Source organism: Rhipicephalus sanguineus, chromosome 2 (genome assembly GCF_013339695.2).
Source record: "Rhipicephalus sanguineus isolate Rsan-2018 chromosome 2, BIME_Rsan_1.4, whole genome shotgun sequence".
NCBI lineage: Eukaryota > Metazoa > Arthropoda > Arachnida > Ixodida > Ixodidae > Rhipicephalus > Rhipicephalus sanguineus.
The window spans coordinates 59,440,498-59,455,700 of record NC_051177.1 but is presented as its reverse complement, the minus strand read 5'-3'; the positions used below and the strand labels follow the sequence as shown (position 1 = coordinate 59,455,700).

At 43.1% G+C, this 15,203-nt stretch overlaps 1 protein-coding gene across 2 annotated transcripts in view; it reads right to left on the bottom strand.

Moving 5' to 3' along the window:
• The window catches only part of LOC119383050 (transmembrane protein 131), a 60,262-nt gene that overhangs the window by 39,455 nt on the left and 5,604 nt on the right, over positions 1 to 15,203 (bottom strand). For both annotated transcript variants that reach the window (XM_037651031.2, XM_037651032.2), the window contains exons 3-15: positions 13,113 to 13,144; positions 12,906 to 12,989; positions 10,274 to 10,397; positions 8,395 to 8,508; positions 7,615 to 7,737; positions 7,367 to 7,447; positions 6,465 to 6,612; positions 6,136 to 6,254; positions 5,721 to 5,829; positions 4,654 to 4,759; positions 3,685 to 3,844; positions 862 to 1,032; positions 465 to 572 (exon numbers count right to left, since the gene is read on the bottom strand). In XM_037651031.2, coding sequence (XP_037506959.1) covers positions 465 to 572; positions 862 to 1,032; positions 3,685 to 3,844; positions 4,654 to 4,759; positions 5,721 to 5,829; positions 6,136 to 6,254; positions 6,465 to 6,612; positions 7,367 to 7,447; positions 7,615 to 7,737; positions 8,395 to 8,508; positions 10,274 to 10,397; positions 12,906 to 12,989; positions 13,113 to 13,144 — 1,479 coding nt within the window. The remainder of the gene's footprint in view (positions 1 to 464; positions 573 to 861; positions 1,033 to 3,684; positions 3,845 to 4,653; positions 4,760 to 5,720; positions 5,830 to 6,135; positions 6,255 to 6,464; positions 6,613 to 7,366; positions 7,448 to 7,614; positions 7,738 to 8,394; positions 8,509 to 10,273; positions 10,398 to 12,905; positions 12,990 to 13,112; positions 13,145 to 15,203) is intronic.

Below are 15,203 nucleotides of genomic sequence, written 5' to 3'. Positions count from 1 at the left end.
TAGTAGAGCACGTTATACTATAAGCCATGCGAGCATCAGTGATTACACTCGAATGTAGGAGTACGCATGTATAAAGAGTTGAGGTGTTTCACTCCAGATCGGATTTTAATGCCTGTCGACTGTGCTCATTGCTATCATTGTACTGTGAATGCTGCTTGCATTGTCAGGCACAAGTCTGCCCAATGATGAGTTCTATCTCTAATCAATGCCTTGACTGCTGTGTTCTTCACCATCAGAATGGCGCAACACTACCATGCCTGACAGGTTAAAAAAGGTGCTCCTCTCCACTTAGCGTAAAGCTCTGAAAACAGCACCCACTCAGCTCAGCCTCCAATGCTTTAACAGTGCTCCCTTGCACTCCTCTAGATAAAACGAGCGAGTCAAGAAAAGAATACTACAACAGTAAGCAGTAAACTGGCACAGCACTGTTACCAATAGAAACGTTAAAAGACGTGCATACCCACCTCAATAGGATTCTCATTGATAACCACAAAAAACATGCTGCGCTTGTTCCCAATACCAAGAGTACCAAAGTCAAGAAAGGACTCATTGTTGACAGCGTGGTGAAGCCTCTGCCACATGAAGTAAAGAGAGGCAAAATGTAATTATTCTTGTTCACTATTTGAAGTAAGGATATAGGAGTCGGTGTAACATGACCTTGACAGTGACTTATGCACGTACCCCCCTCCCATTTTATTTCAGAAACACTCAGTACACTACAAACACTCCCTACCCTATAACAACAAAAAGATTGGTAACACCCCCCTCCCTTTGTCTTCTTCCTTGAAAGAACAATCCTGGTTATTTTAATTTCTGCTGGAAAACACATAAATGTCATGGAATGATGAAAAATATCCTTACCAGTGTGAGCCTGCCGCTGTAGCATGTGAGAGGAATGTTGAAGTGCGATATGTTTGTATGCAGCCTTAGCGTTGCGTTCAGTTGCAGAGCTGTCTTCTGTGGATGAAACTTGAGATATACTACTGGTTTTGTTTCGTTTGGCTGCAGAACTGTTGATGAGTTAAATATGACCTGAGGGCAGGAGCAAAGAAACTGATCAGCTGGCCATCCAATATGCACTACAATGGACAAATGAAGTGCTAACGCAATAATTTTAACATGAACAAAAAGAAAACTACGATTAAAATACGCCTAAGGATAGTGATATTGGACAAGTGTTAATATATTCATTAGTGCGGCCTGGCTTCAAAAACAATCGACCTCTACAAGGAACAAGCTTGTCCTCATGTACAATCGTGAGCAATAGATTGAAGAATGTGGCATAAACAAACAAAGGAAGTTTTCTTCTTCAGTCACAATTTCAAAATATAAAAACTGAGTCAGTACATTGCATTCATCAAACAAGTGCAAGCCATACTGCGCATTTCAGCCAGAATGCGCACTATGGAAAAGAAAAAAAAGTTTTTTAAACGCACTAAACTGGTCTTGCAACTTTTGCTCCCACTTTTACTAAATGTATTAACCCCTTCAGGGTTTTCGCCGTACATGTACGGCAGAAGCTTCCTGGTACCAAAGGGTTTTCGTCGTACATGTACGGCATAGCGTTTATTTTTAAAACGCGCGCCTTTTTCGATCATTTCTTTTGTTTGGCCTGTGCTGCCACACTTCGGGAATGCGTGGAATTTTTTTCATGCGCCGATGTCTCTCCGTTGTATTTTTTTTTCGCTTCCCAAAACGGCGCGCCGCCTATCGCTTGCCCATCCGAGCGCGTTCGCGGTGCAGCTGGTTTAAAGTGCGCGCCTTTTTCGATGATTTCTCTTGCTTGGCATGTGCTGCCACGCTTCGGGAATACGTGGAATTTTTTTCATGCGCCGATGTCTCTCCGTTGTTGCTTTTTTTATGCTTCGCAAAATGGCGCGCCGCGCGCCGGCTATCGCTTGCGCAACTGAGAGCGCCCGCGGCGCGGTTTGGTTTTAAACGCGCGCCTTCTCACATTTCTCTTGCTTGGAATGTGCTGCCACGCTTCGGGAATACGTAATTTTTTTAATGCACCAATGTCTCTCCGTCTTTTTTTTTTTCTTTCCAAAGAGGCGCGGCGGCTTGTAGTCTTGCATCAGAACGCGCGCACGCGGTCCGGCTGGTTTCGGTTTCGTCCTTCGGGTGGTTTTCGCTTCTTGCGCCCGCAAAGCTGATGGCTGTTTGGTTTCTAATCTCTGAAAGGGTGACCGCTTGTTACTCTCTTCTTTATTGCACCCCGGCGCGCGATTACATCTGTTTCCGTGCGGCGCTAAATTACACAAACGACGCCGCCGTGACTGCGTTTCCCGTTTTGGGGTCTCGGAAAAACTAACTACGTCTTGTTGGCGATAAGACGAAGTATTACTGTAGCTTTTTCACTCATTTTGCTTTCCGGACAGGTGCACAACCATAGAGTTTTCTTCCGTTCGCTCACTGACGCAGTTCGCTTACGCTATGGAAGCGCGCGCCGGTTGCTCTGCTGCCAGTGAGTCGAGCAGCGATTCTTCCGATGCGGACTATTCCCCAAGTGCCGAATCAGAGTCTGATTCATTGGATTTCAGTTCGTCAGACGAGGATTTTTTGACGAGTTCAGACTCCGACGACGATCAAGGAGCGACATCTGAAACGCGTGCACGGGGAGCCATGCTTCAAAGGCTATCACAAGCTGAAAAGTTTTTAGTGTTAGAGCACGAGCGTTTTTAACCGGAAACGTACTCTGGTGTGCTTATTTTTGTATGTTTGTGAGCTATGTTTAATACAATGCATAATTTTTATTCATAAAAAACTGTGAAGCTTTTTTTTTAGGATTCTGCCTGATTTTACAACGAATAAACCATATGTATGTAACAACAAAACTGATTTTTTTGTCACTTTACGGTCATGAAAAAAAATTTTAGACAATTCTTTTCTTAAATAGAATCGTCTGAAGAATTTATTTCAGCAATAAAAAAATTACACATTTTTGGACTGGATTTCGCGAAAAAATTCGACCCTCAAAGGGTTAACTGAAAACACGCCGTCAAAGTAACGCAACATGTGAAAACATGCAAAATGTAAAAATGGTGCATTTTTTTTTGGTCTTGCCAGTGTGAAAAATATCTGTACTAATGCAACATTACTTCCAAAGGCACACATCTGCTTCTAGTGTCATAAGTACTGAGTTGACTATATAATCAAACCTCATTATAACAGTCACATCTGCAATGAAAATAACTTCATTATATCCTAAAATTTGTTATAAACGTTTATCCGTAACACTATGACAAGACTGGTCTTCATTTACTTCGTTATAACCAATAATTCGTTATATCAAGGTTTGAGTGTATATATGGACTGCATTTCATATAGTCTAGTACACATGCACTACTGGAGAAATGTGGTTCTGCATTCTCGTACAATAACACTTGGCTGTACTCTTATTTTTTATGTGACACGACATCGTGACAGTCAGTGAGCTCTAACGCTTCAGTCAGTTAGCTCGATGTTATCAGCCAATCAATGTGCACTGAAAGAAACATACCCCCCCCCCCCCCCCAATAAAAACAATCTGAAGGTAATCACTCAAGAATGCAACTTCGGCATTGCCTTCTCTGTAAATTTGTAAAGCTAGAGTTTCACTGGAAGCCTCTTTTGTAATCAGGTTATGCCAGTTAAATCCAAGCATAAAGCTCAGCATTAACATACACTCTCTCTTGTCGCACTCACAGTAAAATGAGGTTGACTCTCTGGTTGAAGTTCAATGCTGTGGATGACGACTGGCACTGGGAAAGTATTGGAAATATTGAGCGGCCTAACATCCGACTTGCTAAGGCTCTTCGCTCTCCCTATGTAGAACACAGTACCATTCACATTGTACTCTAGTGACCTAGAAAAATGCAGAGAAAAGAGAAATGGATCAGTTTCCAGTCCCCTTCAACACACCCCGCCCTTCTCTGAGATGAAAACAGTTGGCTGTGGTATTTCCAGCACTGCAATTACTTACAACATCACATTCGTCACTCTTTAATCACGTGGCACACAATGTACAGAAATTGGGTGCCTACCTCATCATGAAAAAGCTCACTTTCGCTTTTTGCTATTGAATGCAGCAAGGGAGAGTGGATGAGTGAAGTCAATCAGGTAGTAAACCTTGACTGTATTTGGCAAACTATTTAAAAATAACATGACGGTACTCCTCGCTTTCAATACAGGCCCAAGCTTTTTTCATTACATTAATTTCCTTGAACATAGTCAGAAAATGTTGCCGATCTGTAGTCGACGCTCCTGTGAACGTGTGAGCCAAATGTTACAGCACTGCATGAAGCATGGAATTTACAATTGCAAATGCAGCCAGAACTTGAAAAAGTGCTTGCTCTCTCCTTTGCAACGCTGTCACCAACCATGCAGCGAGATGACTATGCGACAGGTATGCCTGACACTACTATAACTAGATGTGCTAGTTATAAAGTCCACATGTCCTGATGAATATTTCGAGAAAGATGTATTCCAAACCAGTAGCATGAAAGCATCGGCCAGTTGGCTGTTCATAGAGATATGGGAAAAGAGCTAAACAACAGATGATGGTAAAGACTCACAGAAAACAATGCAGCATGTTGAATTCTACATAAAGATCTCTCTTCTAGCATCACGTAACACTACGAGGAGACTAATAACGTGAGAAAAGGCACGACTTACCCATTCATGAAGTATACCTGGAATGGTATCGTCAACTTGTACTGGTTGTTTTTGGACTTCACCACAATCCTGCCTGAGCATTGTTTCAGGTGCTTAACTTTCGAGGCTGGAGAGACAGAGAGGTGTAGCGAAAAATCTAGTTAGCGCTTTGCCTTGCTTTCCCTTTCGCTAAATCTGTCTGCTACATAGAGGCGCACAGTTGACCATATGCTGTATTACCGAGAAACAGCTTGGTACTACATGCATGTTCCAGTCTGTGTCAGCTCACCCCACCATAATTCTATCAGTCATCATTTGAATCTACATCCTCTAGCCATCAACCACATAACATAGATATCTACCTGTCAACTCAAAGCTCTTCACTACAGTGACAATGTCTCAAAATTGTAGCCCTGACTGTCCTGTTGCTGGCCACAGTTTCAACAGCAAGTGCATCGCTACAAGATTGCACTCCAGGCCATTGGACACCACCTGTTAATGCCAGCACACTGGCAGACTTTTATCCATGACATGCAATGTTATTAGGGGCTGCATACAATGATGTTCCCTAATCATTTTACATGCTTCAGTTTTTATTGCTCCTGATACCAAGTGAGCAAGCTCAGAGATTAAATTCAGAGGCACGCAAAGGCATATGACCGAGACAGAATAGCTATGTTAATTAGCATGCATATTTGAAGGGTCTGCATGTCTTAACCACTAAGACAAATCAAAAACTATGTATGGCTACAGAAATTGCAAGTAGCATTGCCCTAACTTATCAAACACGAGGACAACATTTTATTTCTATTTCTGTAAAGATACACGAAAAATTAACTCAAGTATAATGCTTATAAGCTGACAAATATGCACAAGCACATGTGCAAGAACCCTGTTCATGCTTGCAGTGTGTCTGCAAATTCATGAGTGGTGACATCGCCACCAATTAAATGCTGCACCACTATACAATTATCTGTCTTGAAACAGTTCGACCTGCCTACCCATTGTATGGGTTATAATTTATAACAAACACTAAACATCTGTCGTAGGGTAACAGAACAAGAGAAGGAGTACGAAGGGCCGCTCACGAATGTAGGTCACTGTTGCAACTTGTGTGGACCGAACTGTGTCAGGGGGCACCTTGGTTGGCGTGAACTTGACTTCAACTGCCTCGTTCACCGGGGTAACAATGACATTCTGCCAAGCAGACAACCAATCATGCTCTCCGATTCGTGTAAATCACCAAGCGAAGCAGTTGTAAAGACAAAAGAAGCAGTTATGCTACTCCCGACTAGGTAGTTAAGAGTGTTTTACTGGCAAATAGTGTTTACAACTTCATGAGTAATTAGCATGAAAGAAAAAGATAGACAACTGACAAGGTTCAATCTGCGCTAAACTTCCAAATGTAAGCTGCATTGAGCTGATCCTACAACAGCACGAAATGCGGACACGAACAAAGACCACAATCATTAAAATAAGCTCAGCAAAGACAAAGGCACTCACACTAATGTAAAGCTGTTTGGGCCCAGAGTTTAGGAGGTTCAAAGGGAGAGTCCTCGGCTCATCCTGGCTGTGCATGACTCCGAAGTCGAGAGTCTCGGTAGGTGAAAAAATGCCAGGCACTGCACACATTTGAAGGAATTAACATTCCTGCATCCACAAGCATAAAAAGCATTGTGATCGACTCTCTTGGGCGACGCTTGCTGATCAGCAGGAAACAAGGTTCTCATTAAAACACATACATCCACATCATGACAAAGCTGCACAGTCTCTCTGACTTGAAAAGGCCAGTCAAGAGACCACAAGCACGACTTTCGTGAAAAAAAACTCACACGATACAACTTCCACTTCTACAGGTAGAATTAGGTCTACACGGGTGGTGCTGTTGAGCTTTATGCGGATGAACGCTGTGTGGTTTTTCTCGATTCGGGACACAAAGTTTGCCTTCATGACTGGCTTAGTCTTGTACGGAGGAATCTCCTGCAGCAGCGAAACAAGAGGATACAATGAGCAATTGACTGCTTCCTTGAAACCTGTGCCAAGGAAGACCGATGGGAAAGATAATGAATCATCCTTATACCACTGCCCCTCCATACCTGGAGTGACAAATCCTGTAGCAAAACTTGACATAAGGACACATATTTCACCTAACACAACATGTGCATGATGGCAGTAGATGAATGAGTTAGTTTAGTTAAACAATAGATACATTCGACGTAACCTGTTCACCCTGAGGTACACTCTCCTCCATGTTTGCCTCGAGTAGACAAAGTTTTCCAATATTTCCGTTCCAGCAAATTATAGCCCCCACCTTTAGATTGTTGTGCACCAGCGGAAAAACATGGACTGCAGCTTCTGCAGTGCTTCGCAAGGCAGCCTCTTACGTATGAAGTATCACTCAGAGGACATTAGAGCAAGTCGCAGCAACCTTTCAATGGAAATGTCTGCACAAGATTACTGACAGTTGATAAAGTATGATGTATCAAAACATCACCACAGCACCTGGGTTACAAGAGAGGGACGCAATAGCAGTACAGAGTGCTTTACCTCAATTTTGAACATCTGAGGTTTTTAACATGGATTTAAATCAGATAAGTCAATGAGCATTTTAGCAATCTACCCACAGCATATGAACAAAATCCCCGCAGGCTGCACAGGTACGTGTAAAATAGAAGCAAGCTAAGACAAGATAGGCAGCCACCGTAAGGTGGACACAGCCGAAAAGAAAGCTCACCCAAAGTTCTTTCGAAATCTTGTTTTCACCATCTGGCATTTCAAGGTGTAAATCTCCGCCACTCGTGTAAATTTCAGTTAGCTGAAACATAAAATAAAATTATCTTAAATTTTATTTACTTACAACATAACAAACAAACCAAGATTCTCAGATCTGGCTACTTTTACCAGAATTTTAGTCATCAGAGTGGGAACAATCACAGCTTGACTAGAAACATGTTGATATTCAGGCATGGCTTTTCTTTTTACCTGAATAGTCGAACTATGGGGGTTGTGCATGTAGATGAGTGGTGTGTAGCTACTGTTGAGCGGCATGCGAACCCCAACGAATGGCCGCAACCGGTATGGATTCTCTTTTCCTATCGCTGACACCTGAAGACAGGACGAGAAGGATTAGGCAGCAATAAATGCGTGTGGTCTAAACATTTAACGGCACCAATGCACCGTTTCCTCAACATCCAAGTTCCAAGTGGTCACCCTTTCAAACCTTTTAAAGCCTTTATCCATTGCAACACTGCACACAGTAGCACGAGGAAAACCTTGTCTTGAGCAAACCTAGGAAGTTCTTCACTGAAGAATCAATAGACCTGAGGTGATGGGGGTGTTGAAGAAGTGGCTATCAACCAGGCAGCAAACATCAAGCCGTGAATTGTTTTCCAAATCAGGTAATTTGGCAATGATGAACGTGAGCTAGGTGCAAAGCTTGAAAGTGCCAGAATGCTTGTTGCTGCTCTTATTCACAACATCTTTTAGGCAAGAGTTTGTATTGCAGCTCTGTGATGGGCAAAAACGAACTGGTTATGAAGCAACATGTTATGGTATTAAACCAATACACTTAAAGGATGCATGAGCCAGGTTTGCAATGTAGCACAAGACAATGAAGAAGCATGGAATGGTGTGTGTGAAGTACTTTCAGCTACACTTCACACGTTTCAGATGGAGGAAACCTCTCAAGCTAAGGCATGTCTGTGGAACAGCTTGCTAAATGTTTATCTTGTACTACTTGAAGTAAAAATGTCAAAGCCTCACCTGATACTTGAAGGAGCCTAATGACGTGTGAATAAATAATATATTTTCAACTAGACCCCGCTCCCTTCCCAGGTACACAATGTCAAATGTCGTGTTGCCACCCGGTGATATCCTCTGTTAAGATAAAAGCAAAAGAACAGTACAATTATTACTCAGTAGTATTATATGGACCTTAATTAGTTGCAAACTAGAAAACCTCCTAAAGTTCAGACCATTTTGCGCACAGTTCAAATTAGCAGACCTCACAGTCACATGTAAATGCAGACAGTGCAAATTAAGCTTTCTAATCATCAGCGATCACAGAACTGTACTTTTCAACTTGGAACACATCAGACTTCTTTACGCATCTTCATGCAAATGAGAGAAACAACTTTCTCTACGAGTACAGTTAAATATGTTTTCATTAAAAAAAATTGGAATGCAATGTTGACATTTACGAGGGTGGTCTGAAAAGTTCTCGGCCTCAATAAGAATCACGCGAGCGAGAGCTTGTAGCACTCATGTACACGTTCATACAAGTCTCTGCAAGTCTCAGATGAAACGCCATCTAGTGCCGATTAGCAGTTTGGCTTTGACAGTCGATCACAGTGGGTGTAGTGTGAAGCACCGGAAGGCATGGAGAAGCTTGAGTACTGTGCGGTGATAAAGTTCTTTGTAAAAGAAGGTTTATCTCCGAATGAAATTCACCAAAGGCTTGTTAAAGTTTACAAGCAAGATTCACCTTCACACTCCACAGTCAAGAAATGGGCTGCTGAGTTTAAGCAGGGGAGAGAGAGCATTGAAGATGACCCGCGCGAAGGGCGCCCAAAAAGTGCCACAACTCCTGAATTGATTGACCGTGTGCACGATATGGTTTTGGAAGACAGGAGAGTGAAGTTGCGTGAAATTGCCGAGGCTGTTGGCATCTCAGTGGAACGTGTATGTCACATTTTGCATAACGAACTATACATGAACAAGCTCTGTGCAAGATGGGTGCCGCGCATCCTTACTCCTGAGCAAAAACCCAACCACATGACGATGTCACAGCGTGCTTTGGAGCTGTATAACAAAAATCCAGCGGACTTTTTGCGCAGATTTATAATAACCGATGAAACTTGGATTCACCATTACACACCGGAATCGAAACAACTATCAAAGCAGAGGACTGAAGCCGGGTCCTCTGCACCAAAGAAAGCCAAGTCAGTTCCCTCCGCAGGAAAGGTGATGGCCTCCGTTTTTTGGGACGCTAAAGGCATTCTGCTTGTGGATTATCTTGAAAAGGCTAAAACCATAACTGGGGAGTATTATTCTGACCTTCTGACTTAACTGAATCAGAAAATTCGTGAGGAAAGACCAGGTTTGCAGAAGGATAAAACCATCTTTCATCAGGACAATGCACCGGTGCACAAAGGACATCTTGCAATGGCTAAATTTCACGATTTGAAGTACGAATTGTTGGAGCACCGACCCTATTCTCCTGACTTGGCCCCGTCGGACTACCACCTGTTCCCAAAACTCAAAATCTTTGTTGGTGGGCAACGTTTTTCATCAAATGAAGAAGCGATTGCTGCTGTGGATGAGTACTTTTCAGGACTTCCACAAAGTCATTTTAAGGACGGAATCCTGGCTCTGGAATATCGATGGACCAAGTGTGGTGAGTTGAGAGGAGACTATGTTGAAAAATAGAAATAATTTTGAAGGTCCAGAACGCTTTTTTCTACATCAGGCCGAGAACTTTTCAGACCACCCTCGTATTATGCCCATTCCTCTGCTCAATATTAAAATGCAAAATGAATCAATTGGTAATGGCATTAGACTAATACACTTAAAGTATGCAAGAGCCAGGTCTGCGAGATAGCATAAGCCAATGAAGAAGCATGGATATAGAGCCTCTACGTACCTTTTCCTGAAAGAAGGAACAGTGAAAGTTTGCTGTGTTGCCGCTGATGGACAGCATTTCTATGCTCGATTCGGGACTCAGGTTCTTCACAACTACTTGTCGACGCACAGGCATACCTAATGGTCTAGCAGAAGAACACAACAAACAACAATGAGCATTAAAAGCCCACAAAAACAAACACACAAAGCGACCTATTCTTCAATGGATGCAGTTTCACGGAACCGATCTGCCATCTGTCACTAAGCAGGTACCGAAACAGCAATGCCCTATCTCAGTGAGCTTCTGGCAATTTTGTAGTTACTCGCAACTTTCAGCGACTATGGGGGTGCCACAAGAGATCAAATATGGCTGTTGATCCGGTGATCACCTGCACGCACGGAGTCATCAGCGCATGTGTTGTCGCTGGTTGCTGCCGCTTGCCAGGTAGGATAATTTTTCACTGTATTGAACTTCCCATGCAGGAAGTAGCTCATGCTTGAGCACATAAACTGTGAGACATACAGCACGATCTTGCATTTGATTTGTGGCTGGTGTAGCAGCCACAATGGCGATGTTTCGTCGTACTGGGTCGCTGGATCGGGCATCCGGTGTGTGTCAAACTCGGCAGATTTTTCTCATCCGCTCGATCCAGCGATCGCACGGCCACTAGATATAGTGGTAAGCAGCATGAGAGACAGGCAATGTCGTGCCGCTGGTCAGGTCCGATATTCATGTTCGAAGATGGCGAGGTATTTGCCGGTATCGCCGCTATTGGTGGCATGAAAAAAGATGTGCTACAATTATTTTATTAGGCAAACTAATTCCTAATTCAATAATGGGGTGCTTCCAAAGTGGCACTTATCCAATGCAGTGCCGGCTTCCAAGCCACTCGCGAGATCAGGAACCACAATGCGAAGACATTAGTTGCGATGCGATCAAAGATAAACAGCGACACTGCAGGCCGTCTCACACCACCGGCTCGCTTCGCTCCACCTTTGCTCTTCATACTGACGGTGTCGAGAAAGCTGATTGCATATGTCGACGCCTGACATAAGAATACAATCTCAATCGTGTTGCCACAATTTGAGCACTCTAAGGCGTGCTCGCGCTCGATCGCGGACAGAAGCGGTGTCTACCCAGCCGCTGCTGTGCTTTTTGCTCTCGAAGGAATGGATTTATTGACAGTTGTCTTGTGAATCAAGCAAAAACGAAAAAAAAAAAAAAAAAAACGAAAAAAACAAGAGCACTTGCCTGTTGCCTCCCAGGATTACCCACCGTGGTACCACAGCACGTATGGCGACGCGGGTTCGATTCCTGACCACGGCGGCCGAATTTCGATGGGGGCGAAATGCAAAAGAATACCTGTGTGCTTAGATTTAGGAGCACAGCAAGGAACCCCAGGTGGTCGAAATTAATCTGGAACTCCTCCCTACCGCATGTCTTATTTTAATTGTAATATCGTGGTTTTGGCACGTAAAATCCGAGCAATTCAGCCACTTCTGTAGTCAGCCGATTTGAAATGCGCAATCCAGACCATCATTTTCTGTGTGACAAGCTTCTAAATATGCATGTGGATAGCCCATTATGGCCTTTTCTGTCACTTGTCCAAAGGAAAATTAAGCACGTTTACGGCGCAGCGCACGAGATTTTTCTTGTACTGTTAGCCATTACTGAAGAGCTAAGGTTCCACGATGTCGTACCAACATCAATCGTAATTCACTGGCCGCACGTACAAGGAGTAGCGGGACACAACGATGACGAAGCACAGCCCGCACGTTGTCGCCAGGCAAGTTTTTGTCCTATCACCGGATCCCGGCTCTTTCCGGTTGCCGCGTGGCGGCATCACTGTAGCTGAAAGTTGCGAGTAGTACAGCCATGAAACACACTGTTCCACCTTAACCTGCATCACCGTTTTTCAAGACGCCTCGTATTTCTGACCCCATTCTGGTGCCCACTATGTTATAAGTGAATATGGAAGCAAACATCACTGTGCTATTAGAGCAGTTTAGCAGAACATGTTCATCAGACGATTTCTAAAAATGAAGGAAAGCAATGCGTGAGTGCCTGCTACTGGTCGAGTATCTCATAAAAGGCAAAAAAAAAATGTACTAGACAATTCTGGCAATGATGTTACTTTTATACAATGACTGGTCATTTCAATAATCATACATATACAAAACTACAAAAGCTACAAAGAGCGAAGCCCATGCACAGCCAATTGCATTAGGGTGACTATGAAGTTTGCTCATAGTATTTTACTTTCACAGTCACATTTGTTACCACATTTCCTTCTGAGATAATACCTATGACTCACACTTGCATTCACTCCAACATATCCAAAACCAAGCACTATGCATAATCAGCAATCTCACAACCAACATTGTAAACACCCTTGCAATGTATTTTGGGCCAAACCCACACAAGTACTCACCGAGTATGCTAAAGTGAATATCTATCAACAGAAGCAGCTTCCTCGTTCTAGAGTCCATTCAATTTGCTTCCAATAATAGCTATTTGCCTATTATGCCCAAGACTAATGACAACAAGTTTTACATTTAAATTAAGAATTTAATTTAACTAGACATTCAGCTCAATGAGCGAAATGAAGTCATTCCTGAAATGACCACAAGCTCGAAGTTTTTTGCCAACTTACTGCGATTTGAAGTCCATGAGGGCGGGCTCAAACGCTATCGGGCTTGCGTACATATTTGTGCTACTGTCTTCCAAGTCTGCAAAGCTGTATGAAGAAACAAGACAACAATGCTTTTGAAAGAACGGCCTTGATCGACTTCTTTACTTTCCTCTCCCTTATACACACATTTCCCAATCAAGGAAAACTCTATCAAAAGCCTTTTCTTACCTGACAGGCGACGAACTGCTAACTGCTGATGGCTGCAGAGAAGCATACAGGAAAACAAGAATTACAAAGGTAACCCCAGTTCACCTGTTAAGTTCAGCAAAAAATTTAATGGTGAACACATTTGTGAAGTCACGACTCCATAAACAGCTGTACAGCACGAACTACTCAATACAAAGCAGTACCTATGACTCCCGCGATCAGTAAGATAGCAGTTAACATGCATGCAAACCTACTAATCTTTCCGAGTTTGGAATGTAAACTAATGTATAAACTAAAGAACTGTGTAATTTTGGTGAATACTAAAAATACTATTTATTCAAAATGCTGACTCCTTATTACAGACTCCACAGTTTTTGTTGCGTTGGGGCACTACAGACAGACATCCTGTTCTACACTGCCAGCTAGAATACTGACATGCCAACAGACATGGAGCCCTTCATGAAACTGAATGCTCATAAAAGAAATTTTCGTTAGGAGGAGCACGAGTGTGCAAAAGTTAACATGCTTTCCTTAATCTGAGGAAACAAGAACCATTTTTTGCGAGGTGCCATTCCCATATGGTGGACACATCTGCTGAGTGCCGAAAATCTGCCTTTGCTCATGTCGAATAATTTTAGTTTCCATTTTTATTTTTCAAGCACTTTTCTTGTTTAAGTGCCTACATTAAATAGCTACACAGTGCCTTTGCTTAGTGACATACGTACATATGCAGTGGCAGTCAAAATTTTAGAGACCACGGGAGAGCGTGGCAAACAGCACCGCGACACCTTCTGATGGCTGCCTGCGAAGAATGCGGCGTGCAACAAGCACTGCCAGTACAAATTACGTATTTTTGTCACAATATCATTGCTTGGCACTTCTACGGCGACTGCGGAAGTGGCACCTTACGCTTTTTCTGGCATTACGGTGTGTGCGCACTTGAAGGGAGCGAATGAGCAGGCTGGCAGGTAAGTAAGAATGTGCGTGCTCAGTGCACACTCTCGAGCTTCGCAGGCAGCCATCAGAAGGCGCCGTGGTGCTGTATGCCACGCGCTCCCATGGTCTCTAAAATTTTGACTGCCACTGTACATGCTTTCTTCGTAGAGTTGGTACCATAACAGAAGGTCCTTTCTCACTTCAGAGTATGCATATGAAAAAAAAGAAAAGAAAAGAAAAAGAAAAAAAATGAAAGAAAGAAAAGAAAGCTGCTTGTATGAAGGGACTGCCACAGCCATTAGAAGCAACGTGGGCCCATGCTTCCAATATTTGCGCTTAGAGATCACAAACATGAACTTGAGAAACTATGACACTGAGCTAGCTTGAAGGGAAATCCAAATGTCACACATGAATACGTATGAAGGGCACCTACAGACGAGCAGCTCCACATTGAACACACAGAAGTGAGCAAATTGTAAAAATGAAAAAGAAAATCTGACATGTACGATCAGCTACAAAAGGTTACACAAGACAGGGTATGTGAAGAAGCTGAATTCCTGTGAGGCGGGTGAACATAGTCTCAAATTCAGCCTCAACACGTGGTAGTTTGTGTGACCTACACATGTTAAAGGTGCCATTCCTCGATAAAGCAGACGTTCACATCTGTCTAGGAAGACGTGTCCCCATCATTTATTACTCTTTCTTGTGCAAGTGTACAAGCTCATTTTCACGAAAAGTCTTGTTTAGTGAGCTCAGTTTCCTTCCCTTGTTAAAGAAAAAAAAAAAACGTTTAGTTCACAGCAAATGGCCTTTTTTCCGCCCTCTGCCGCCTCCTAGGAGTTGATGCTTATCAATTCTTGCGATGGATCTTGCAGACTGCATACGCAGTCTGTTGCAATAAAACGGCAACGACGTTCACTCAGCATTTTCCAAGGCGAGATGCACCTTATCTATTTGAGTTATACAAGTGTCTAGATCTACAGACTCTCAACTCAAGAGAGCCTTGTACAAAGGTTCCTCATGATGCTGGAAAGAGGAAGTACCTCGGCCGATGTGCAAGCTGAATCAAGGAAGACCTTGCTGTAGGTGAAACAGCAGCATGAATCAGTGCTCTAGATAACTTTATGATTTCCTGCTGATCTATTTTGGACGCCCCCAAAAGCCTGCATCCTTTCT